The following is a 27,073-nucleotide window of genomic DNA, read 5'->3' on the forward strand; positions in this document are numbered from 1 at the left end:
CTTTACAACATCTACCAAATCAATCCTCTCCCTGTCACCACTGCTACCACTACAATGTGTTTTTGCCTTGGTTATTTTTGTACTGGAATATACAGCCACTTTGGTTTTTTTGCTGGGGCTTGTGCTCTCACAAAGCAATACCTAGCATTTTCATCACTAGAACTCAAAGTACTTCACAGTCTTCAAAGTGTACAACAGCCACAGGGCTGAGGGAGGGAAGTATTATGCCCATTTTACAGATGGGGAGCTGAGGTACAGAGAAGCTTAGTGACTTGTCTAGTGTCACACAGGAAGTCTGTGACAGAGCAGGGAATTGAACCTTGGTCTCCCAAAACCATGCTTGTGCCCTAGCCCCGGTCAATCCTTCCTTCGGTTTACGGTACCACTCAGTGAGGTTCCTGTAGCAAGCTGTAGGCCTGACTTCTCGCTGGGTTAGTCCAGTTTTACACAGGTATAACGCATTGATGTATCAGGCCCAGAATGCCCATTGTTTTTGTTACCTCAGCTATGAAGATGTCTCTTCTTTTCCTGCAGCTATCCTGTATGCATTCCTCATTTATATGGGGGTCCTCAGTATCCTGATAGTGGGACACGTCTTCGTGATGTAAGTGGACGTTGTTTGTGAAACATTCCTGTACGTATTAAAGAATCTCTTGGGGTTTTTGTTGTAGATGAAAACACACTCACTATTATTATTTATTATTTGTATTGCCATAGCATCCAGGAGCCCCAGTTATGAGCCAGGGCCCTTTGTGCTAGGCGTTGTACAATCACAAAACAAAAAGATCCTGCTGTCTCATGAGTGCAAACTGGGAACTGGCCTGTCTTACAGCTGGAGTCTCCTGTTCATTGGAGCTAGGCTGATATGCACCATCTGACTACCTGGCCTTTTGTTTGCTAAGGGCCAAGCTCTTGATTTAAGAATAAGAAATTTATTCAACAGATTAACTGCTGACTGAATTTAGTAGAGCTACTGTGAAACAAAGGAGTTAATGGGGGACTGGATGGCTCACAATATGGGCAATGGGACATGGAACCTTTCACTTCTTCTGGTCCTGATGGGTAGTGTCTGAAAGTCTGAACAGTCTGACAGCTGTTGGTGCTAGAGAGACAAAATGGGGGAGGTATTATCTTTTATTGGGCCAACTTGTGTTGGTGAGAGAGACAAGCTTTTGAGCTTACACAGAGCTCTTCTTTGGAGCTCACCCATCTTGTCTCTAATATCCTGGGACCAACACAGTTACAATAACACTGCATACAGCTGTTGGTACTCTCGGTCCAAGGCTGGGGTGCTAGGTGTTTGCATTTCAGTGGGTGGCTGATGGATAACTGCTGCTCTCAGTCTTACTGAAGAGCCAGCTGCAGCATATTAACTAACTCCTCACTGTAGAAGCCTCTGCAGCTCAGTGCTGGGCCTTATGCATGGGATGGGGGTGAAGAGACCCGCATTGCTGCTGCCCGTGCTTTGGTTTTTTTCTTGGGGTACTTTCTGTCAGGCGGTCATTCTGAAGGCTTTCACCAGCACTACAGTCACTCCCATGCCCTTATTAGGTTTGTGATGCCTGAACTGTAAATGGAGTTTTATTGCCTGTCACATAATCCTCCTTGTTTGCTGTATTTTTAGCTGTTCTATCAGACTATAGCACAGGAGCTGGGATGAGAAATGAATAGGAGAATGTAGGCCTGAGTTCAGGAACGCACTGAAGCATGTGCTTAAATCCTTGTTGTCATCCCAGGGAAACCCCTTCTGCATTCTGCTTCAGGCAGTCCACGCAACAGTTCAGGCCAACTTCATTTAATCATCACACAGTTATCGTTTTCCAGATGCCGATATCCTCCAACTAAACCACAGGGTTGCAAAGTTTAATACAGGGAATGTTTCCATGTGCTTCCACTACTACGGAGTGTCTAGGGCCCTGAATCAGGAAAGCATCCCCTGTTCAGAACAGCAGTTCAGCCCATTCCGGTCAATACAATTTAAGTATGTGTTTAACTATAAAGGTTGGAAAATCTGGTTACCTAGCCATCCATCCTGTGCACTGAACGAGGTGGTGCTGAGTGTAAACAAAAAAAAAGGGGCGGGGGGGAGGAAATCTGAGCCTGTGGTGATTGTACCGTAGTGTATACACACAATAGGGCTGAATTAAGGTTGCTTAATTCTGGCACTCTGACTTTTGTGTGTTTGACTTCGCAAGCTTAATAAGGTTGTACTAATCCGGGGAGAGGAGGGGAGTGGGACGGGCGGGGGGAGAGGGGTAGATGTTCTCAGCGTCTGGTTTATGCTGCTCCAACATGATTTGATAGCGTGTGTTTGTTCTGAATAAGCAATAGTGTGATCTTTTTTTCTTTTCTTTTCTTTTCTTTCTGTTATTGGTTCACAGCATCAATCCAGTCAGGAATTGGTTTTACAAGAAACTGCATCCTAGAGACACTGATCATCTCATTAATTCTGTGAGTTGCTAGAATGCGCTAAATTGCCGTCCATGTTTTTACACTGAAGCGTTCACACCAACTAGTCCTTTTTGAGATTCAGTGAATTATCAGCCACATCCCCCCCTGAACAGGTTCCTGGGTAATCCTCCAAGTGTGGGTAGACAGCTGTCTCGATCTTTGGGGAGTGCTGGAGGGGGCTCGCCACCTATGTTTAATGTATGTGCAGTGGACACGTATGACTCTCAGGATACATCGACGCTGGAGCCGTGGGTGTAATGTCCAGCTCAGGTAGACATATATGTGTTAGCTTTGATTGAGCTAGCATGCTAAACATAGAAGCACAGCTGTGATGGGCTAGCCTCCCCAAGTACAATCCTGTCTGAGACCCTGGTTGCGTACTCGCAACTGCTAGCTGCTAGCCTATCCTGCGGCCGTGGCTACCCTCCTATCTGTAGCAAGCTAATTTCATCAGCACTAATGTGCGTACGCCTACCTGAGCTGAAAATTACACCCCTAGCTCCAGTGTACATGTACCCTGTCAGTTACTGCCCAGTCAGGTGTTTGCCTCTTTCTCTCTAGTTTCAGTGCAGGAAATGTTACACTGAAAGAATTACCCTGTTGTGACGTGGACAGCGTCAAGAGAGGGAAGCTGCTCTTCTAGGCACTCTGAACTCAGGCCTAGAGTTCTGTGACCAGCCCAGGGCTTGGAAGTGCGGCAGAGGCTGTGGGCCACAGTCTGCGCTGTTACACACTCGGCAGATGTGGAATATAGCTGTTGGAATCACTCTGGATTTACACTAGTGTAAATGACATCAGCATCTGGCCTAGTGTACTCTGCCCACGCTGGATGAGCACACTTCCGTGTTATGCTCCCCAGTTATTCTCTCAGGAGTCTGTTGTACATGGCCTTCTTCACTGGTGGCGTGCTGAGTGCATCAGAATCATTAATGAATTTTATCCACACAGCACCCCTGTAGGCCGAGACGTGTTATCCCCATCCTATTCATGGGGAACCGAAGCACAGGGTAGATTAAATGACTTGCCTAAGGTCACATGGAGTGTATGGCCAACATTGGGATTAAACCCAGCTCTCCTGAGTCACAGTCCAGTGCCCTGCCCACTGGACCATGCCTCCTACGCTGATTAAAGAAGTGAGATGTATGAAGTGTGAAATACAAGGAATCCCTCAGTGAGAAATAAAGAGAGAAATGGGAAGAACAGAATTAGTTAGGGTGTGTTGAAATGCCCAGTATCTCTAGGCCTCAGCTGGCTGAGTCACATTCCCCAGATGATCAGGATGGCAAAGGTGTTGAGGCAATTGCTAGCTTTTCCTCTTGTGTGGTGTTTCTATTCCAAGGAGCTTGGATCCCCGACCAGAACAGATTCCACAAGCAGCGATGTCCCAGCTACCACGTGGACCATCTCCCAGCGGCGACTGCGCTCCCTTGACACGTTTCGAGGGTAAATTGCAGCCTCAGAGGCTTCTTTACCACTTCTTTATAAAGCTTCTCTAGGTTTGAAGAAATGTAATTGTGGCCACAGTATGAAATCTTCGCCCCCAGGGATGGTAGAATGTCATGGTATTGGATGTAGGTTTATATTTATGGAGAAGGAAACTACCTATTAACAGAGATAGCTGGAAATTATTTTTTCCTGTGAAAACTTTTGAGTTTTCAGCAAATAATCAAAAACCAGAATATTTTGATTGGTAATGCTGCCCCAGTGCCTCATGGGGGTTGTAGTTCCGGTGCCTCATCCTCTTCTATAGGGTGGGCTTTTTGGTCAGACTACATCTTCCATCATGCAGCATGATCTTCCCTCTTGGATAGTGTAGGCCAGGCATCATGGCTGCCCTGTGACCCTGGTGCTTCATGGGAAATGTAGTCTGGGTGGGAAGTTTGCCAGTAGAGGAGATGAGGGAGCATGAGGCAACTGAACTTCAACTCCCATGTGGCACTGTGAGGGCATTTCAGAATCAAAATCTTTCACTTTTAGGCTAAAAACTCAGCTATTATTTTTTTGGTTTTCAGGCATCCAACAAAACTTTAAATTTTCCATGGAAAGCAAACACTTTTCATGAAAAACAGTGTGTCAAAAACTCAGTTTTCCATCGAAAAACAGTTTAGATGGAAAACTTTTGACCAGCCCTATATATTATGCTAATTTCTTCCTCTCCCTCCCTGTGAGAATTGTTCCCTGTAGTGCATTTACTGGTATCTGTCCTGCCTGGTTTTGATGGGCCTTTCACCACTTCCCTTGACAGACAGTTCCACAGGCTGCCAGATTTCCATGGCGGGAAGTTTTTCCTGGTGTCCAACCTCCATTTCCTTTTTCTCATGTGCACTGGGTGACTTCTAGCTAGATTTTCCTTGTGCTCCTTCCTCGTACTCAGTCATTCTCTTCCCTCCATGCAGCTTACAAGTAAAAATACAGCCTTGCTGTTCCCTGCCCTGCTCCCAAATTTCCTGTGTGGCCTTGGTCAAGTCTCTTAACTCCATGTTCTGATTTATCCACTGTCTACAATGGGAGGAATGATTCCTTTCCCTCTTTCAGGGGACCATGTGGGGGGCTGAGGACTTCCTAAATGAAGTTGGTGGAGTACATGGAATTATTAGGTCCAATCAGTGCAATCTCTGGCTTAGAGATCTGACAGCCCCAGGGGGTCCATTTAACTGGGAAGAACCGTAGGATCCTAGTTTTTGGGTTTCCTGAAACATTTTGAATTGGGCTGGAGCAAGGTGGGAAGCCAGCTTTGTGAACTTATATGGGAATATGAACAAAAATCACACTCAGCATGCTTAGTGATGTGACTTTCCAGTGCTCTCTCCTTCTTTCAGTCAACGTCAGTTTCCTCTGAATGAAGGTCCTTCACTGATCCCTCGACAGCATGCTTGGCTGTTCTTTTTATAATCTTGCTTAAAAAAAGACAGATTGAAAAATGTTTTAACGGGGTAAAATATTAAGCGTATGTCTGTTTCTGACACACAATATTGTACGTGCGTTCTCATTATTTTTTACGTCTTTTTAGGCTCTCTCTCATAATTATGGTATTTGTTAATTACGGAGGAGGAAAATACTGGTTCTTCAGACATCAGAGTTGGAATGGTAAAGTATGGTTCATACATGTAATGCAGTCCTTAGTCACAGAAATGAACAGACCGGGCCAGGTTCTCAGCTAGTGCACATAGGTATAGCTCCATTGAATTCAGTGGAGCTACGTCAGTTTACACCAGCAAAGGATCTAGCCCCCAGCAGCTAGCAGGAGAATATTTCAAAGCACGGTGTGATTGTTCCTGGTATTCGACAATCTTGGGAAGGCTTTATATTGTCACACAACCTTTTTGCTTACATCTTTAACACAGCCACACATTTTGAGTGGCTGTGTTATTATTTAACGCTTATGGTGGTATGACCTAGAGGTGACTGCCAGGTCACGATCCCATTGTGCTAGGTGTTGTACAGATAACATTAATGACAGGCCTGCCCCAGTGATCATGCTTGACGGTCTTGTGTTGTAACACGTTGTGCTGTGCTAATACCATGGTAAATTGTGAAGATCCCATGCCAGAAGTCTTCCCTGTGACACAGCCGTTAATTCAGACAGTGTTTGGGCAAACAAACTGAAGGGAAAGTGAAGCAGATACAGTCAAAGGAGTAATTATTTGTCAGTATCTCTTAGGATGCTGCTTAAGAATTTGGTTTACTGAATCATTACAAGCATTCTGCAGTTCCTCTGCAGACTTAGAAATGAGGGTCATCATAAGTTCAGTCTTTCGAGGCAATTAAAACTTGTCTAATGATTCCTTTGTAGGCTTAACGCTGGCAGATCTTGTGTTTCCATGGTAAGTCTTTGTGGCGAATATTATTATTTTGTATTATCATAGCGCCTAGGAGCCCTAGTCATGGACCAGGGCCCTATTGTGCTAGGTACTGTACAAACACAGAACAAAAAGTCAGTCCCTGTGCCAAAGAACTTACTACAAAGGCAACTGACAGATAGACCGGGAAATACAAGGAAACAATGAGACAGTATTGGTCAGCATGATGAGCTGTGACCTGAGCACACCAACAGCCGAACCATTGTCAAGGTTTCTGTGGGCTTCACAGCAAAGGAGAGTTTGAAGAAGGATACTCCCTGAAAGGAATAAATGTCTCCCCTTGGTAGACTAGAAGGGCCACAGAGTGGAATGCTGCTAAACTGCACTGAAATGCACCTTAAATCTATTTGGAAAATGGATGTTGGGGTGTATGTGTTCGGGGTTTTTTTTGTTTGTTTCTTTAAGCACAGACCAATGAGAGTCTGCTGCTGTGCCAGGGGCAGGGCTAATCTGGTGATGTGATATATGTCCTACGGGCTAGTACAGGGGTGGGCAAACTTTTTGGTCTGAGGGCCACGTCTGGGTATGGAAATTGTATGGCGGGCCACGAAAGATCACAAAATTGGGGGTTGGAGTGCGGGAGGGGGTGAGGGCTCCGGCTGGGGGTGCGGCCAGAAATGAAGAGTTCAGGGTGCGGGAGGGGGCTCTGGGCTGTGGTAGGGGATTGGGATGCGGGAGGGGATGCATGCTCCGGCTGGAGGTGTTGGCTCTGGGGTTGGGCCAGGGATGAGGGGTTTAGGGTGCAGGAGGGTGCTGCAGGCTTGGGGTAGAGCAGAGGGGTTTGGAATATGGGAGGGGGCTCTGCACTGAGGCTGTGGTGAGGGCTGGGGGTGCGGGTTCCAGAGTGGGGCCAGAAATAAGGAGTTCAGGGTGCAGGAGGGGGCTCCAGGCTGGGGCTGAGGGGTTCAGGGGGTGGGGGGTGGGTGAGGGCTCCAGCTGGCGGTGAGGGCTCTGGGGTGGGGCTGGGGATGAGATGTTTGGCGTACAGAAGGGTTTGGGGAAGGTTCCGGGCTGGGACCGAGGGGTTCAGAGGGTGTGAGGGGGATCAGGCTGGGGCAGGGGGTTGGGGTGTGGGAGAAGGTCAGGGATGCAGGTTCTGGGCGGCGCTTACCTCAAGCAGCTCCTGGAAGCAGTGGCATGTTCTCCTTCTGGCTCCTACACGGAGGCGTGGCCAAGCGGCTCTGCACACTGCCCCGTCCGCAGCTGCCGCTCCCGCAGCTTCCAGAAGCAGCAGCATGCTGCCCCCGCCCCCGCCCCCGACTCCTACGCGGAGGCGCGGCACTGGCAAGACAGCTCTGCGTGCTGCCGTGTCCACAGGCGTCACCCCTGCGGGTCCCATTGGCCGCAGTTCCTGGCCAATGGGAGCTACAGAGACGGTGCTTGGGGTAGGGGCAGCGTGTGGAGCCCCCTGGATGCCCCTACACATAGGAGCCGGGGCAGGACATGCCGCTGCTTCCAGGAGCCACAGCATTGGAGTATGTGTGATTAGTCGTGATTCCCCTGAATAGACCCATTTCACAGCTACCTGCATTTCTAGGTTTGTGTTTATCATGGGCACCTCAATTTCACTGTCACTGAACTCCATGCTGAGGCGGGGATGTTCGAAGTGGAAAGTGCTGGGGAAAGCTCTCTGGAGGAGTTTCTTGCTGTTTCTAATAGGCGTCATAATCATCAATCCCAATTATTGCCTTGGACCTTGTAAGTGGAGAGAATTCATTTGTTGTTTGCTTGTCCTTTTTGGAATTTGTAGCTTTCCCATTTTTACCTGGCTGTTTATAGAATGAATATATGATCAGTCCCACCCCATGGACCAACTGCAGGCAGAGGGCAGTTCTCTGCAAGTGCTGTAACAGGCCAAGAATGGTGAGCTGTTCAGCTGTGCTACATAACTCAACAACTGTCTGGTTTAAGGCTGTCTCCTTACTTATAGTCCTAGATTATAAAGCCAGAAGGCACCATTAGATCATCTAGTCTGACCTCCTGTGTAACACAAGCTGGAGAATTTAATCCGTTCAGCCATTTATTTGAGCCCAGTAACTGACTGAAGCGTAACTTCCAGAGAGAGATCCAGTCCATAGGAGACTGGGACCTCCCAGTTCTTGCTTTTAGACCGTCACGCCCTCCTCTTGTATCCTGATCATAACAACTGTACTCGGACTGTGAAGTTGCAGGGGAGTGGGAAAGGAAAGCCTGGAGTAGGAAAAGTTGTGCTTAAAGGAAGGGGCGCAGTGCAAGTGTGTTGCTTGAGTTTCATGGGACGGTCCTGCCTTGTGCCCTTCTCCCTCCCTGTACAGTGAGGCGGGGTGGGTAGGATATATCCCCAAAGCTGTGGAAGTGGGGCACGAAATGAGTGCATCACACACCTCCTCTGGGACCCTCCTACACACAGGGTCCAGCCTGAGCCCGGAAGTCTACACAGCAATGAAATAGCTCTGCAATCGGCTTGCAGGGGTCAGCCGTGTTTTTTTCTTTGCTGCATAGACATTCCCTGAGGCAGCATGAGTACATAGGCCCTAACCCAGGGGTGGCCAACCTGAGCCTGAGAAGGAGCCAGAATTTACCAATGTGCATTGCCAGAGAGCCACCGTAATAGGTCAGCAGCCCCCCTCTTACATTGTGTGTGTGTTTCCTGTAGTGTCTTGGAGTAATCTGCGGATTCCAGGTGTACTCCAGAGACTGGGATTTACCTACCTTGTGGTTGCCGTCTTAGAACTCGGGTTTGCTAAAGCTGTGGCTGAGAATGATACGTTGGTGAGTGATCCTTGGCTACAGCTCTGTCTTCGATGACGCTGGAGGGGCAGGCTGTAAACACGTGTAGGATATACAGCACCATCACGTTTGCCTCTTGCATGTGCCGTCTGTTGCTAGATGGTCGCCCCTCCCGTGCCTGCCACTGTCGTCCTGTCTCCGGCAGCTCCTGTGTGGTTTTAGGAGCCATGCTGCACAAGATTAATATCTGTTTGACTGTACAGAGCAGTGCAAGGGGGTTGCTCAGGAACTGAGCAGAGCAGGGTGCATTTCAACTACGCCGCATGGCTAGCCCCAGCTTGGTTGCCATATAAAGGATTATAGAGGTCCTTACGAACTCACTCCTTTCTGATCTGCAATCAATGCCTCTTGGATTCCAAGGGTGCTGAAAGACAGGTGTAATTTTGAACTCTTAATTCAGTCCACTGTCCACTTCAAGGCTCCAAATGCCTCCCTCTTCTAGAATTGTTGCATGTCAGTCTGAGCACCACCCTCTGGGCCAGAAGGCAAGGCAGACAGACCGGGCAGTAATGCCCTAAGAAAGCAGGGCTTAGCAGAAACACACTAAGCATGCTGGGACATGACCCTTTCCAATCACTTATAGTGCTTTTATTTTAATCTTTCTGACCCCCAACTGAGCCAAGCAAGGGTTTAGTCCATGCTGAATCCAGAGTTTCAAATTTCACCCACTTTAGCATAGCTAGGATTTGTACAACAAGGAAAAGTGCCTTGTTTTCCTGTCTGTGACTCACAGTCTGCAGAAAGGATTTTGCTCAGACTTTCAAAACAAAATCACTTTTGAAAGCAAACCTGGTGAATGTCAGTTTCAGACATTGTGGGTGTGTGAAAATGATGTTACAATGGAAAGCCTTGCAAACTCTGCAGTTATCACTCCCAACCATCTGCAGTGCCAGGGGACTGTTCGAAAGTGAAAGGTGTCTTTTCCCCAAATGCTCAGTGATCATTTGCCAATTAGTTTTCCTTTTCTTCCCTACCTCTTAAGCAGGAGACCCCGTATTTTGCCCTGCGGGATATCCTGCTCTACTGGCCACAGTGGGTTTTCATTCTGACGCTGGAGGCGATTTGGCTGGGTTTGACCTTCCTGTTAATTGTACCTGGCTGCCCAAAGTAAGTTGAATGCTTGGATTCCTTTTCCTTTGGGTGCTTTCTGTGTGATGTCAGGGGTTATTCTGCTGCATAGGGACCATGTTTCAGTGTGTCTAGCTCTGAGTCAGTAGGAAAAGGGGGTTTCTCAGTGAAACATCCCCTTCCCCACTTTGCAGTGAAGTACTTGGCTTTATGTAGAGGACATCTTTATTACTCACCTAAGTAAGAAGCAGGTTTAAAATCTCCCTCTGAGGTTCTCCTATGGTCTCCATCACTGTAGTATCTGAGCAGCTCACATCTCTCATGCATGTCTCCTCCCTGCACCCCTGGGAGGTACGGGAATGAGGAGCTCTCTTCCCGAAAGGACATCTCAACAAGCCAGTCTTTTCATATGTGCTGAGCTTTCAGGCTGCTGCTGTTGATGCTTGCTGTCTGCTGCCAGCTACATCCCTGCCGCAGCTTGTGTGCTCAGGCAGATGAGGACCTCCCCTCCTTGTAAAGAGATCACGTGCACCTGGGTCCTAGTAATGACGCGTGGTGCTTCTAGCTGAGACAGCCTGGAACTCTCCTTGCTTCTAGAAGTGCCTGGGCTTGTGGGATGCTGGATGGGGACCTTACTAAGCCTGTTCAAAGTACCTTGTTCATCTCTATGCCCCTTCTCAATGAGCTGCTTTCTGAGTGCAGTCAGCATTGGAGATGTCCTCCCCTGCCAGTGCTTGCTTCCCCAGCCACTAGCCTCAGGTGCTGACTAGTCATGTGTGGCCTCTTCTTACCATTTCCAAGTACAGTCTCTGTTTGACACTGGCTGAGGGTCTCATAGCATCAAGGCACTGGGTTCTGGGGGATTTCTTGTTAACAGCACCTAGCTGCCCACCATGGAGTTTTGTCAGCCACTTGTTTCCAAGTGGCTGCAGCCTGAGGGGTCTCTTGGAGCTCCCCTGTGTTGTCCTTACTGCTGTGGGAGTCCGTGAGCATTTCCTTGCCTTTCGGCACCGATGCTGCACTGGCTTGTTCTGTATTCGGCACATCGTATTCACCACATCGTATTCACCCCTGTGCGTCAGACCAGAGGAAGACTCTGCAGCATAAAAAGCTGGGCTGAGTTCCACTGTGCATTGTACCTTCCCAGGGGCTCAAGAGCTGGATTTGCTGGGGGGTGGAGGGGCAAGGGACGAGGGGCTGGGCTGATGGCTGGGAAGGTGAGCTCTCCCTTTTGGAGTTAAGGGCAAGGCTGGGCAGTGCTGAGCTTTGGCTGCCCTGGTGCTATGGCTTGTTGACAGTTGATCTTGTCTTGATCAGCCTGAGTCTGGCACGTGTCTAGTTTGCCTGTGGGGATTGGCAGTTACAGAGCGCACTGGTGGTAACTAGTTACCAGGTGCTCTGCTTTCCAGGCATTGGCCAGTGTCTCCTCTGGGCTGCCCTTCCCCTTGCGACTTGTACCAGGGAAGGAGGTAGTTCGGTGTATGACCTGATTGCCTGTGGGGGTGAGTTTCTGCTTCAGCAGATCCCTAAAGAGCAGCAAAACTTAGCGTTATTGTTCATGCTTAAGCCTTTCAACAGAATAGCGCTGCAAAAACCCATGGCCTTTTGCTTCCTTTCCAGTGGTTACCTTGGCCCCGGTGGCATTGGGGATTTTGGAAAATATCCCAATTGCACCGGAGGAGCAGCCGGTTATATTGATCACTTGCTCTTGGGAGAAAAGCATATTTACCAACACCCATCATCCAATGTGAGTGGTTCTGACTTGCACATAAACCATTGACTTGCTGCAGAGTTAGGTTCTGTGTTTAACATGTCAACAACTTTAATATAAAATTAGCTAAGTTTTCAAGAAGAAAAAGCTACTTCCTTCTTTAAATGCCAACTCTCCCACTCTATCTGGGATGTGACAGCTAAGAGGGGCTCTTCCTTGCTTAGAAGCTCTCTCCGAAACTTAGTTGACAACTCTGGTGGTACCACTGTGGGAGGTGGAGAGGCTAGACTTGGGAACTGCTCTGGATGGGTGGGGCTGGCCTGGCCTATCTGCAACTCAGCAAGTTCACCAGCTTTACATCAGCAGCACACTGGCCTGGGGGCTGTGGGGAGAGGGTTCTGCTCCAAAGACCATTTCCTTGGGCTGTGTTCTGAGGAGGGATTGTCATACAGTGTAAATGGACTGATTTCAATGTGAAATCTAAATCTGGCATTGACAACAGTCAGGTTTCAGCGGAGGGCTGGGGAAATGGCCCCAGGGTGAGAGAGGGGAGAAGGAAGTTCAGGGCTGGGTGCATATCTTTTTAATCCTAAATCTCTCTTTCTGCAAGGTGATCTACCAAACAACAGTGGCCTATGATCCCGAAGGCATCTTGGGAACAATTAATTCAATCTTCATGGCGTTTTTGGGACTTCAGGTACCGTCTTTGCTTTTTGAACCTACATTGTCAGCAAGCCTTCGTCTCCCAGAAACAACTGAAGGTGTTTTGTCAAAGGTGGGGGTAAGGGGAAAAAGAGCTTTTCGAGCTGGAGTGGCAGCATCTTCTCTAGAGGTAAGGTTGCAGTCACAGTTCCATTATAAACTAGCCAAACCCTCTGAAAACCTCCTGAGTCCAAGTTGGCAGGGCAGGAGGGGCCAGCTGGCAGAGGCTTTAAATCAAAATTTGAGGTACATTGACCTGCGTGATTCTGAGGTTTAAAAAAACCAGGTGTTTTGCTCAGTTCTTGAAACCCTTGTTTGTCCTATCTGGGGAGGCCTAGAACCATCGCACCAGTGGCTTGTGGTGAGGTCTGGCAATCACTCGTAGCAGCTGGCTGCTCAGGGGTCCTGAAAGTAAGACTAAAAATGGACTCAGGCTGTTAAATTTAAGCTCATATGTTAGAGAACCTTGGCTGTGGTGTTTCCATCACCGTCCTCATCTCTCAAACGCGCTTAACACCTGTCGTATGTGTTCGTTTTCCAGAATAGGCGACAGCGCGTTGCCACTCAAACCATTAACATGTCAAAAGTTCCCTCGTAGCCTGTCACTTAAAACCGAAAATAACTAGGGGGGTTTCAGATACTAGGTGTGGGGAGCAACCTTGTAGTGGCTGACTTTAGATATGTGTATCTGGACTTAGGTGTGATATCCAACTGCCCTAGTTTGTCAGGTAGAATGGCACGCTGCATATCCCATGGAGGAAAGGAGTTCTGCATTGTCCATGGGGTGCCATTAGTTGTGTCTGAGTATGAGTTTGAGAAATCGGCTACGTGGATTGGAACTGAAAGAGAGTGTGTGCCCTGAAGGGTCAAGGAGTGCTTTTGGGTATAATGGTATATAGGTGGCAAGGTATGGCCATTTAGGTTGGTGAAAATGTTAATGTTGCCATGATTGTTCTGGATTTTCCTTATTTTTTAGTTGCCTTAATAGGAGCTGCACTGGAGCAGCTGTAAAAGTTGGGTGGGTGTAGTTACTCACATGGGGTAGAAATCAGAATTTTTTTGTTGCTAAACAAACATCACTTTTCACCTGAATGCATTCTCCTAGAAGAGTTCCTAATCTCGGTCTTCCAACTGCTTAGCACAAATAAAGCAGTTTAAGCTTCTCCATTCTACTGCAAGTGGCTGGTGGAAAATACCTGGTATGTTTACTGGTTTTTATGCCTTTGTTTTTTATAGGCAGGAAAAATATTCTTGTTTTACAAAGACCAGCACAAGAAGATAATGAGTAGGTTTTTTATATGGAGTGTAGTCATGGTAAGTAACATCTTTTCTTAAAAGTTTAAATTACTCATTAACAACCACATCTTTTCATGCAGCACAAGCTTTCTATTTCTAAGATGTGCTGCAGTGAAAGTTCATATAAACTCCAAACTCGTTATTTCAGGGGATTATTTCTGCTATCTTGACAAAATGCTCTAAAGATGAAGGGTTTATTCCTGCAAATAAGAATCTATGGTAAGTAGAGACATGTAACTTTTTACTATTCAATGTGTTTCTCTCCAGCTATATGGACACAATGTATTTAACTGTAGCAACATCAGTCCATATTGAACTTCTCTAAATATACTTTTATATTCCCATTGAAAATATGTAGGTCAATCTCTTATGTGACAACCTTGAGCTGCTTTGCCTTCATGCTTTTATTGCTGATATACTATCTTGTGGATGTCAAGAGATGCTGGTCAGGTGCTCCATTTTTCTACCCAGGTCAGTAAACTCAAGCATATTTAGTTATCTGTGATGCAATAGGTGGTTTAGTCCTGTCCTTATCAGTAAAATTAACATTCTGTTGCCATGTCAAGCAGCAAGACCTACTGCTAAAATGTTTCCCTTCAAGAATAGTTTTGCAATGAAAAACCTTTGATTAAAAAAGATCCTTAAACTTTGATTTAATTAAAAAACTACATTCTCTACATGTTCATACTGCTGTTGGGAGGCAGGTAAGAATTATTAATCACTCTTTAGCTGTGAAGTCAGAGGGGTAAAGTGACTTATTCAAGGCTACAGGGCAAGTTAGTGACAGGAACAACTTGTCTTCGATGCTTAGGATTTCCTGATTCCCTTTCCCGTAAATACTCTGCCAGCCCCTGCTGCTACAGCTTGCTCTTAGAATGCAATGGAGTATAGAATTGTTTTCTTTGTGTTTATTTTAAGGAATGAACTCAATCCTGGTCTATGTTGGGCATGAAGTATTTGAGAACTATTTCCCTTTTAAGTGGAAGATGAAGGACAGTCAGTCCCATGGGGAACACTTGGCTCAGAACCTGGTTGCAACATCAATCTGGGTCATCATATCGTATTTACTCTACCAGAAAAGGATATTCTGGAAAATCTGATTGGGTTAATGATGGTCTCTTCTGGGAGATAAGATATTGAAGTTGGACTCCCCAGAGATGATGCCATTTCTGGTGGGATTCATTACTAAAAAGGGCTCATGTGTTCAGTTTACATTTCATGGGGAACGGGAATGGGAATGGAGACTTTCTGGTGCCTAAGGGACAGTACCTTACTGTTTAGCCAAAACACAGTAACTTGCCTGACCTGTGTTGTCTGCCTGTCTTTGTATACAGTACTATGTTTCAGTGCACAGAGTGCCGCTTTTCTACCTACAATAAACAGACCGCCATACTGGATAGCCCTTAACACCTGAACAATTTTAAGACAGTTCTGGCAAGTTGAAGTGTCTTTCATAAAGGGAACTGATATAGATGCTCTGGATTACAGTTGTGTGTCTGGCACAACATTTCAAGCCATTACAAACTGACTTTATATGGACCGTGTAGATGGCACAGTTTTTGCCAAACTAGATTTACTTCAAGGCCCTTAACCTCCTTTCAAAGCAACATTCCATGGTAGTCAATGGGAGCCTGATTCAGCCCCACCAGGAAGACTAATGCCACTGATGTTCAATGTAAATTTAGTCTGTTAAAGTGCTTCCTTAGCTGCAATTCTCACACCATGACTCTAGAATAGCTATGGAAGCTACACAAACATTTGACTTCCCAAAGAATTTTCAAATGATTTATTTATAAAATTTGTCTGATCTACCAAAATAAGATTAAGCATGAACTTCAGTTTACATGTACTCTAGGACCGAGTCCCATAACAACATGAGCATGATTAGTTTAGAACAGTCCCTTTGCAACAGCTATGTTGTGTTAAGAGTATATAATACAGCCCTCTGCTTTCTCAGCAAGACACCCTGCTGCACTGTCTGCTCCGCTCAGGCCAGCGTCTGAAGTAGCAGTATCTTCTCATTAATGCAGAATCTGTGTAACACCACCATCAGATTCTCCCCGCAGCGTGAGACTTGGCGCTCCATAGCCAAGCGGAAATCCTCTTTCACCCCTTTAGTTATTCCCCGGGTTACTGTGTGATGCCTGAAGTCATCAAGGAAACAAAAGATGACAAAGGAGAATTACTCTGAGCAATAGATGAGGCCTTCATACACACAGCACTTTGAAATAAAGTGTAACATCTACCTTCCATCTCTGAAGAGAGTTAAGATGTTTTCTATACTTTCGAGTGTTCATTTGCTTACTTGAATTTTAAGACAGTTTTGGGATCTTTAAATGCCTTTAGTCTAATGCTTAAATCATCAAGTGTCACTGGTTTTAGCTAGCAGGAATGTCCACTCACTATTCCATGCGGCAACCGCCGCCCTCCCCTCCCAGCAGTGCTTGTCCTGCACTAGGAAGGAAATCGCTACCAACACCACTTCCCCATTCTAATCACTGTCACTGCAGTTGCAGAAACAAAAGTACAAAAGAGACTAACAAAAGTTTGAGTTCCCACCCCAGCAGCAGGGGGGAATTGGACCTGCCATGGGTTTATCAGGAACAGCAGCATGAAGCTTGCTAGGCTCTTGTCTGTTTCACTTCACTGCTGCTGTGGGGAAGCTCTGAGGGTGGGTACAGAAGCACACATACAAGCCTGGGAGCTGATCAGACACTTACACTAACCCAAGAGGCAGTGAGTGCCTTATGTCTAGTATCAGACTGAGGTCAGCAGCTCTCGCTGGAGTTGTCTGTCAGCTTCCAGGCAAAGATCAAAGGTTTCTTTTGATTACAAGTCCAAGACTCATACTTGGAAAAAGCACAATGGTTCTGGTACAGCTGCAACCAAAGTGATTGTAGCCAGAGCAGGTCATGTGATATCAGGTGTTAATCAGACTGCCGTTCTAAGGTCTGTTTTTGCCCCTCAACACCCATTTCCATTCACACAATTTCAGAGCCCACTGTCCTGAACTGCTGCTGTCAGAGCAGCGTTCTATAACACGTGAACACTGGGATTCCAAGCTTCACTCTCACTGGGCTTTTAGCGTGGCAGTGGGTTGGGTTTTTTGGCAGTGGTCCAGGACTGAATATAGAGTCCCTGACCTTGTATCATTAGTCCCTGCTCCGGGAGGAGGAGGGAGTTGCTGTTTAGCAAATGCCTCAGCACAAATGGGCTCTGGGGGAGAGTCCTGGTGGGAGAGTCAGTGAATTACTGAAGTTCAGGGAGTAGGGAGGAACTAGGAGCAAATCCAGTTAAAGCGAGGATGGAAAGAGGCAACAACCCATACATATCCAGAGCTGGGGGAGGGATCAGCCGAAAGGAACGATCTAGAAATTAAACCCCCCAATGAAGCACTGTCCTAAACCAAAACCAGCTATTTAAGTATTTTATCTCCTACACTGAATATTTGTATCAACAAATCGCTCCCTCTCAAAGGAGAGAGAAAGCTTCCCTGGCAATTAAATTAAATAGCAAGTCTATTTTAATACTTTACACAGAAATAGCAAATGGCTCCGCTAGCACTCAACTTAAAGGGAACTAATATCCAGACATCAACTCTTAACATAGTGGAAAATGATTTTAATATGGATCTCTCGTTATGACTTTTAATGCTAATGGGAGCCAGGCACTAAAATGCTAACAAGTGGTGCTGAAAATAGAGCTCTGTACATTCAGCTTATGGGACAATCCTGCTTTCCATTCTCACTGCCTCAGTTTCTCACAAGCATTGATGACAGTGGTGGGCTGCACACTCAGCTCCTATCCAAGGCCAGATCTACACTACAGACCTATATCGGTATAATTACGTCGCTCAGCGGTGTGAAGAATCCATACTCCTGAGCAACACAATTATACTGCCCCATGTAGACAGTGCTATGTCAAGGGGAGAGTTTTTCCCATCAACATAGCTACCACCTCTCAGACAGGTGGATTAACTACGCCGACGGAAGAAGTGTCTTCACCAAAGTGGTGCAATTGTGCCACTGTAGCGCTTTACGTGAAGACAAGCCCTTAGGCTATGTCTACACTTAAAACACCACAGCAGTACAGGTGCACCTCTGTAGCGGTTCAGTGTAGACACTCGCTACAGGGATGAGAGGGGTTCTCCTATTGCTGTAGTTAATTCACCTCTCCAAGGCAGTAGCTAGGTCAGCAGAAGAATTCTTCCACTGACCTAGTGCTGTCTACACCAGGCATTAGGTCAACTTCACTACATCTCTTAGGAGCATGGATTTTTCACACACACCCCCACCCTGAGAGATGTAGCCATGCCAGTGTAAGTTTTCAGTGTCAATCAGCCACCAGGAACACAAAATATCAATACAAAACTCATAATACTGACTATTACTAGCAGCATGTGGCAGAAGCCAGTGTTTCTGACTTAACAGCAAAGTACGCATTGAAGAAAATTCTCAACTGCAACCAATTTGGTTGAGGAAAAAAGTTATTACAAGTAGATCCAATGGGGTAGTAATAAGTCTTGAGAAGCATTTTAATAAGTTGACTGGACTTCTGTATCATCTGATCTGAATCCCTGTATTTTTGTTTGAACTCGACAGTGATTAATAAATTGAAGAACATATACACATTTGGCAACTTATGGAAAAAAATAAATGTTACACTAGTACAACATGGTTTCCCAAAGAAAGTAGGCACAAATGAAAAACAAAAAAAACCATGAATAAAAGTACTGAATAACAAAGAGCTGAAAACCATGGGCAGTAAAAATATGTTGACAAAACACAGCACACTATGAGCAGGGTTTTTCCGCTTGGTACCTGTCAGCAGTCTGTATGCTGGGCTGTAGTACAGGTATGAACTCCTGCTGCAGTAACCCCATGGGAGGGCTAGAAGTCCTTTAAAAAACAGCAAACAGCAGCATTCAAAAAACCACACTGACTCCCCTGTGCTGCAAAACAACTCTCCAGAAAGAGATACAGAAGAGAACTGGAGGGAGATCACAGTGCGACCAACTGTCCAGCTAAAGTAAGGGGAGGCGAGAAGGCCAGAGCCCCCTCTACCCATCACTTTAGCACACCCACAATAGACCATTCCAGGGCTTATCATGCCACAAATGGGTGGAAATACAATCCAATGTACAGCAGTGCTTTCCAGGATGTTTTCCTCAGCACCCATAACACTGATTTTAGTGAAGAGCAGCAGGAGACCATTTTGGAAAGTTGAATGGGAAAAGGGAGGATGCTGTAGCGAGAAGGGTGACATGCTGTTGATCCAGATTTCCGCTCTGTTTTTAAGCAGTACAATGGGGAGTATCAGACAATTTACCTTTATGCAATGGAGAACTGAGCACGTGTAATTATTACTTACCTGTAATCTCTCTTCTCTGCAGATACACATCTCAGCAAATTACTACTCGTAGGTATTTGCTTGTTCACATGGCCATGACAGGAGCTCCCTTAGCTCAATGTTCTATGTGGTAGGACATACAAGAGACAGCTTTGGGCCCTCCTTCCTCCCCAGTGAGGAATTTCGGCTGGGCCAGTAATCTATTCCTTTTGGGCAGGAGGCAAAATTACTCCATAATAGATGGACGTTCTTTAAATGTATATATCAGCAATGCCAAGTAAGAGAACGTTGAGTCACCAGGGAGCAGTAATCTGCTGAGGTGTATATCTGCAGAGACCAACAAGAGATACCAAACAAAGCAAATCCCCATTCTTAGAGACTAAAAAAGCTGCAAAGATGACTCTCAAGAAAAAACAGTGCAACCAAAATAGCAATAAACTGTGCGCTGCATACCTTTAATAGCAAGAATGACACAAACCTTATCCTGGTATGTGGAGAGAGAAGATACTGCCCTAAAGAAAACAGCATGCAAGAAGGGACACAATCACAGAAAAGAGTGTTTTGGGGCCCGTGATGTCAGGCAGTGTTTCTATAAACTTGAGGAGAAGCAAAATCCCCTTTGGCCTGAGGCTGAATGGAAGCAATGTTGCTCAGAAAATGTGCCGAAAGCACCATGGGGCTGCTTTGCACATCTCTTGAATGGACACATAGCAGAGCTTGTGGCCTGCAGGAGAACACCAGTAGACCTGCCAGGCTGTAGCAATGAGATGCAATCAGAGAGACAGTTCTTTCCCAGTACATACTGAATCGATGTAAACTAAAAGTAGCTGGTTTTGGCATTCTCCAAGTAAAAGTCTAGGGAGCTTTGGCAGAGTTTGTGGAGAAGGGTTTTGCTGGGGTAAGCCATGGCAGGCTGCTGGATTGGCTCAGACAGAACGCTGTCACCAGGTCTGCGAGGAATGCAGAACGCTAGCGTTGCCTGCTCTTTGAACAACTGCATCAGGCACAATGGCCCCAAAGTTCACTCACTCTGTGGGCTAAAGTCGTCACCACCCCTGGGAAAAGTGCCCTACCTACCTGTAATGAACTCACAGGTATTATTAAGTGTCTCACCGGGAGCTTTCAGCAGCTTAGTTAATGAATATTCCATTACACACTGGACTTCAATGCAAGACAAGAAATGCACAGAGTCCCTCCTGAACTTAACAAGAGGTGACTTATCAGTTACTCTGGTGGGATACATTTCCTCTGTAGGGCCATGCTTTTAGGGTGCAAGCACCTTTGCAGTGCTATGAGCTTGGAACCATCAAGAAGAGTACTGCTGACTAAGGCTGTATATATGCCCTTCCTCATGCAACTGAAATGTCATAGCAAGATTATCGAGGGATCCACAATCCTATTGGCTGATCCATTAGTTCCAGCAGAGGGACTCGTACAAGCTGGTCAAACCTGTTGGCAACAGTATATTTCCTTTCAAGTAAGGAAGCTAGCAATGACTTGTGGGCACTGTCCAACCCCCCACTTACAAGGCTTCTGAATAAAGAAACATCTTGTTCCTCCGTGCTTGCTTATGTAAAACACAGTGACACACAAAATCGTGTCCGTCACAGATGGCAGAGACTTACTAGACTGCGATCAACTTCAGATGAATTCCTGTGATGCTTCCTTTGCTATTCGCCATTTTTCAGCCAAATGCATTGGCATTTTCAGTCTAGGACATGAGCAAGGCTGGTTCCAGAGTTGGAGTGTTGATGACGACTGAGTTAGCTATTCTTCTGTCTAAGGCGCTTAAGTTCTTGAGGAGGAACTTAGCTACACCACCAAAGAGCATTCTCTCTCCAAAAAGTATGCCCTTTCCCAATGCCCAAGCCCTTCATCCTCTCCAGAAGTCAGGCTTTAGGCAATCTGGCTACATGGGAACTCCACACATCTTCTCTCCTTACAGCTTGTGTGGATGTGTCTCAGCAAGGAGAGGATTATGATAATCAAGCACAACAGCTTGTGCCATTTGGAGGCCAGAAGGCCAACATTACAGAAACCTGCACTCAAAAAGAGGAGCTTCAGGTTCTTGTTAAACTCCAAGACTTGCTGAAGGGAGCGTGTGGAAAGTGATATTATCTGTATGTAGCAGTTTGAAAAAGTAACTTAATCCTGCGAGTAAACTTTGATAACTGTTAGCCAAACAAGGTGCAACTTTGTAAGAGAAGCCTTCTGTGCAATCAACTTGAAGGCTGCAAACTCAGGACAGCAGGGCTGGGGAATCAGAACCTAATGTGGCAATCAACGAGTCAGAGAGGTGGCCAGATCCAACTGCATAGCTACAGAGAACAAAGCCCTTTTTAAAAAACAAAACAAAACAAAACCGAGACTAAGCTCAACACTTTGGTTGAAGCAATGCCTTGCGTAATGAGGATTCTGTCATGCATCACTTGTTGGGTGCATTGAAGCAACAAGGATGCAGAGGTCTTGGTGCAGAATGGCATCAGACAGAGTTTTAATTTGCACACTTTGGTGCAGTGGAATGGGAGCTACGCAATCTCTCCTGTCAGATCTGCACCCTCCAGAGAGACGCCGACAGTCTCAGTGCCTGCAATGGCATCTTGACTTGGACTCTTGAGACTTTTTGTGCTAGCTTTGTAGCTGAATTAGAAGAATTATCAGAATAGGGCTTTGAAGAGCCCTTCTCAGGAACTGAGAACTTATAGTTAGATCTGTGAGCACATCTGACAGTTCAGCCAGTTTATTTCCAGACTCCAGGCATGCATGTCTAAGAGACACACAGCATGACCACACAACAATATTTGAAGTTACTGGTTTGCTTTGCCACCTGAAAGACATGGGAAGGAGTCAAAAGTCTCCAGAATAGTGCTGAGCAAAAATCTCAATGTATCAAGCAATAGTTACAATACCCAGGCTTGATGTCAAGAAATGCTCCAGTGGATAAGAAGCAACATGGCACAAAACTCCACTAAGGTCAACAGCCTGTGGGCAGATAAACAAAGGTCCATAAAGAGGAAGCAGGATGGGGAGCCCAAAGTTTGTTGTCTGCACAGGGGGTGGAGGCAGAAAACGCTGGAGAATTCCAAGAATGATGGTCCTCGCCCCTGCATGCAGCCAAACCTCTTGGTCCTGCCTCAGTACTCCTGGGAGAAGTGCAGACCGTCAGTCAGGGAAAGGACAGGAGAATAAAGGTGCTGCAGAAAGCGACCTCCATGCCCTGGGAGTGATAATGCAGAGAGGCCTGCAAAAGATGCTTGAAGGAGAGCAAGTAAAGGTGGCATGAGCCCTGGGGACATCAACCTGGACACCACTGCAAGTCTGTGCCTCAGTGGCAGTCAAAATATACACCAGGACAAAGGATATTGTGAGGGGCAGAAGCCATCCAGAGACACATTGCAAAGAAATGTCACTGTCCCCAAGAGCTTTTCACTGACTGCAATCAGAAAGGAATTAATTACAGGAGCACAGGAGGCAGCCAAGTATCATAGTAGTGGTGGCAAGACACATCTCAGCTGGGTCCAGTGGTTTAGAACTTTGACCTAAGGGAACTCGTGCTGAGCCCAAGCCAGGTGGCCATCTTCTGAACAGTGAAGTTCTGTACATTTCAGCATTAATGTGACACATAAGAATCTTGCAACTTGTACATGGATCGCCTTTCCTTCATCATTCCAAATTAAAATAGAAAACCAAAGTATTAGAGATTAGCATCTTGAGCTGCTGTGCCAATGTCAGTGTCCAAATGCTAGCCCCGTGAATTGCACATGGAATGGCAAATGGTCATTTCTTCATTAGGCATTTTGCCCCCCACTTATATACCTTTTTAAACCTTCTCCCTTTTGATATGGGCTCACACACCGAGAAAATACTCTGGCCTGGGGTGTGGGGCAGTCTCTTGTAAAGTCTTGGTCATCTGGCTATCGACCAGCTACCACAGGTTGTTATAGCTGAAAGATGGTTCATACCCTCTCTGACAAGTCACATGTCCATAGCACATGTGTGATCCACAGCAAGCAGAGAATCCAAATCTCAAGATGGCTAACAAAAGCAAATTCCATGTCCCACCTGACCAGACTTAAGAAATCTGGTTTAGAAATAGTGGTCAAAATTTTCCAACTTGAGTACCTGAAAATGGCACCCAAATCCATATCCGGGCACCTAAGGAAATAGGTTGATTTGCAGAAATGACCGGCATCCACCACCTGCCTTAGCATTACTAGGAGCTGAAGTTACTCAGCACCTTTGAAAACCAGGCCACGCAATACTAGGTGCCTAAATATGGACATAGGTGCCTATCTTCAGGCTTGCAAGCGTGAACATTCTGGCCAGTATTTATCATTTACTAATGCAGGGGGATGGAGAGCTATGCAAAAAGTCAGTCAAGTCATTCAAAGGAAGAGAGAGGGAGAATGCGGGGCGGGTGTTACTTTTCTGCTGAGTAGCAGCAAAATTAGACCACCATGGTCTGAAATAACTGGTTCACAAAGATTAGTTAAACTAGTGGGACAGAGTTTCAAAAGTGCTCTGTACCCACAACTGGGGTCAGATTTTTAAGAAGACATTGAGGACAGGGAGAAATTACATCAGGACAATGGGAGCTGCTGGGTGCTGAGCACTGCTGAAAATCTGATCCAGTATTTTGTGCAGGGCAGGACTGGGAACCGGTTCTCTTTGCCTGTTACTTCACTGCTGCTTACAGGAAGCCATAATCAGGGCTAAATGCATGCACCAAGTGATACACATTAAAGGGCATACCAAATTTTGCAATCTGACTGCCTAAAGGTACATCACCACAAGACTGCAACGGCGGTTGTGCATGTACATAATATTTTTTAAACACAAACAGTAATGATTTCCATACACACTCCTTAATACAAGCCTGTATTTCTACCAAACTGCGAAGTACTGCCATAGAAGTGAGATACTTTAACAAGAGGTACCTTGTTTTTTTGTTTTTGTATAGCAAATGACAGCTGATATACCCAATCAAAAACCTGTTAAACTGTGAGACATTCCAGGCATATTCCAGATTTAGAAACTTGATTCTTGCTATCTGATATTAAATTAGAAGTATTTCCCAGGCTTGTGCTAGTTTGAGAATATTAAAATACTGACTAGTGAACAGCCAATACAATAAAGGAAAACTCTGAGGATCTTGTAATTCATTCTTTCAAATTTGGTAAGTGAAATATAAAAACCACAAGATCAAGATGGAAATGTTTGGATAAACTCTAGAGTTAGTGTAGAAATCTGAATAAAGTTATAACTAAAATCTGTTTCAGTTTACACTAGGAATGAAATTTTACTCAGAAATACGTTTGAGGAGTAAAGAAAAAACAAATCTACTTTCAAGTCAAGGTGACAAAACCACGTGATAGGCAATTAACTGCCATTTATAATGTATTATTCTCAGGACAAGATTTTGGGAAATAGGAGCCTAAAGTTAGTAATTCTTTCCTTGTCATACAGTCTCATTTTCTCCTATCCTAACAGGTCACCATTACGCTCAGTGGACATAGAAAACAGTGTAACTCTGAAGGAAGGTTTATCTACAGGGGAGCTTGAAGTGCCATTCGACTGAATGGTTGAAGTCAGATGTCACTGCAGATAATCTAGTGACAGCAGTAAAGGAATGTATGTAAAAACCACTAGGGGGCCTCATCACAGATGAAAGAGGCACACAGCTCAGCACCCCTACCCCATCTCATCTCTATGGGCTAGAGTGGAATGTGACAAACATATGAATTTTGCCAGCCTAAATTATAAACCCGCCAGCTATAATCCTTTATCCTTACGGCCAGCAAGGTCTTCCAAGCTACACTGCCCTCGTTGCAGCCTTTGAAGTACACAAATAGTAGCCTGTTTTCCTGAGCTCAGGAGACGAGTGACAGGGTGTACCAGGCATTTGCTGCTCCCTGCTGAAGACCCCACCACATTGGAGCACCCAAGTGTGTCATTTTGGGGGGATGGGGGGGGGGAAGAGCACAGCTTTTAGTCCTGCAGGAGCTGCCTAGAAAGGCCACCCACCATCAGCTGCAGGTAAGACCAATGAATGTTCAGTTCTCCAGTGGCGAAAAAGGCTGGGAGCTTGTAGGAACCAGTCAGGGCACAGCAGGGAGTAGCAAATGCCTAGTACACCCTGGTTGCTTCTTCCGGGGGCCAGTTCTGGGTGAAGCTGGGAGTGGAGAAGGAGCTCCCCATTTTAACCCAAGAAATCTGGCCTGGTCAGGACCTGGCTGACTGTGCCTTTTGTCAGTCAATGAAATGGTTTTGTTTACTTTGTGGATTGCCGGGCCCAGGAAGATCAGCCTAAAGTGAGTATTAACGGGACTTCTGTAAGACAAGGTAAGTTTGTGAGATGCTCCATTGGCTCAGGCAAGCCCATGACCAAGAGGAATATAATTTCCTCAGAAGGGAAGTGGAAGGTTCTGGGCAAAATGCTGGTAGACAAGGTGGAACCCTGGGTTCCCTTTGGGAACCAATTCCCTTTGGGAACCAAGACTGTAGCATCTAGGGAAAACTAAATGTAAGGCAAAGAAACAATTAACCCAAGTCACACCAACTAAAACTGCCACCTTGTAAGAAAGTAGCTTTTGGGATACGTCTCCCATATTGCAGTGCTGGGCCCATAAGCGCATTCAGTACTGAGGAAAGAGCTCATTGGGATCTGTCTGGGTTGTTGCTGCAAAACATCACAGAAGTCTTTTTAAGCACAAGTATGATGATGTCCTTATATGGAAGAGGTCACCTTACTGCCAGGTGAGGTAAGAAGCAAAGATGCAGAGCGTCCATGGAGACTTTTCTTGAAACCACTGAGTCAGATGAAGGGACAGCTGGGATGAATACAAACCACCTACTACTGCCTGGATACTGCCAAGCTCAACCGGGGTATGATAGGAGAACTGAGCTGATGTTCTGTTCTGTTGGCTGGTAGCAAACAAACAATCTGGCACAGAACTGCTGGGGATGTGGAAAAATTCTGTAGCCTCTGTGCCTCCTGGAAGAAAGGTGCAGCCCAAACATATCAGAGTGGGGAGTGGTCAGGATCCAGAAAGAGGAAGGATTAGTGGGGCAAAAGGAATTGGGCATCTGTACCTGTTTGCTTCCATGATACAGGAGGCAAAGTACTACCTGGACAGAAGGCCAACTAGGAAGATTCTCTCTCTTGCAATGGACATTGCTTTTCTCTTATTTCCTGGCTGGTGCAGTTAGAACACTGAGCATAATGGTTACCCAATAAGAAAGGACAGAAAGAACAACAACATGGTATTAAACTATTGTAATTAACATGAAGCAATGCCCAGAAAGTTCCCAGGTAGCCTAGGTCTTCAGTGTCACATTTTCTAATTCCCTATATATCTGTAAAGCATGGTCTCTCCCTTACAGTACCATGCTTGGCACTGCTCTCCAGACTGGCAGCATCATAAAGGTCATCACTTTTGAGTAGCTTTATAACCATGACCAGGAGGATCAGCACCACAGATATACTGTTAAATAGTCAACTTATTACATAATAGTTTAGCAAGAGGAGTGAAAAATGTCACGGCCAAGGTTTTCAAAATCTGAAGCTTAAAGTTAGGCTCCTAAGTGCGTATTTAAACACCAAAATCTCTTTAAATGGGGTTTTTATAATGATCTGCGATACAGCTGGGTCAACTTCAGACTATGTTGCATATCCTTGACGAGTGCCCACTGACTTATTTTGACAGCAGGCTGTCAGTTCTCCACCTGGCTGATGATGACGCCATCAAATAGCTGGGCACATTTGCACACACACACACACAGAGTGTGGCTGGAGTTTTTGTAAGTTCTAAGCACCCACAACTTCAATGACTTCAATGGGAGCTAGTGGATGCACACCACTTTTGAA

The 27,073-nt window shown here is 45.9% G+C and overlaps 2 protein-coding genes across 9 annotated transcripts in view; one reads left to right on the forward strand and one right to left on the reverse strand.

Moving 5' to 3' along the window:
• HGSNAT (heparan-alpha-glucosaminide N-acetyltransferase) overlaps positions 1-18,487 on the forward strand; it is a 31,563-nt gene extending 13,076 nt beyond the window's left edge. The window contains exons 5-18 of one of the 3 annotated variants that reach the window (XM_077814864.1): positions 535-604; positions 2,382-2,451; positions 3,791-3,894; positions 5,462-5,538; positions 6,245-6,275; positions 7,849-8,009; positions 8,947-9,062; positions 10,066-10,187; positions 11,769-11,895; positions 12,470-12,556; positions 13,798-13,875; positions 14,006-14,076; positions 14,216-14,328; positions 14,776-18,487. In XM_077814864.1, the coding sequence (XP_077670990.1) occupies positions 535-604; positions 2,382-2,451; positions 3,791-3,894; positions 5,462-5,538; positions 6,245-6,275; positions 7,849-8,009; positions 8,947-9,062; positions 10,066-10,187; positions 11,769-11,895; positions 12,470-12,556; positions 13,798-13,875; positions 14,006-14,076; positions 14,216-14,328; positions 14,776-14,957 (1,409 nt within the window). In that variant the 3' untranslated portion in view covers positions 14,958-18,487. Of the gene's footprint in view, positions 1-534; positions 605-2,381; positions 2,452-3,790; positions 3,895-5,461; positions 5,539-6,244; positions 6,276-7,848; positions 8,010-8,946; positions 9,063-10,062; positions 10,188-11,768; positions 11,896-12,469; positions 12,557-13,797; positions 13,876-14,005; positions 14,077-14,215; positions 14,329-14,775 lie in introns of all 3 variants that reach the window. The other 2 variants (XM_077814862.1, XM_077814865.1) reach the window with 2 other exon arrangements.
• Positions 15,629-27,073, reverse strand: part of INTS10 (integrator complex subunit 10) — a 45,494-nt gene continuing 34,049 nt past the window's right edge. For 3 of the 6 annotated variants that reach the window (XM_077814858.1, XM_077814857.1, XM_077814856.1), the window contains exons 17-18: positions 18,678-18,755; positions 15,629-16,001 (exon numbers count right to left, since the gene is read on the reverse strand). In XM_077814858.1, coding sequence (XP_077670984.1) covers positions 15,845-16,001; positions 18,678-18,755 — 235 coding nt within the window. In that variant the 3' untranslated portion in view covers positions 15,629-15,844. The remainder of the gene's footprint in view (positions 16,002-18,677; positions 18,756-27,073) is intronic. The other 3 variants (XM_077814861.1, XM_077814860.1, XM_077814859.1) reach the window with 1 other exon arrangement.

The sequence above is a fragment of the Eretmochelys imbricata genome, chromosome 4 (genome assembly GCF_965152235.1).
Source record: "Eretmochelys imbricata isolate rEreImb1 chromosome 4, rEreImb1.hap1, whole genome shotgun sequence".
NCBI lineage: Eukaryota > Metazoa > Chordata > Testudines > Cheloniidae > Eretmochelys > Eretmochelys imbricata.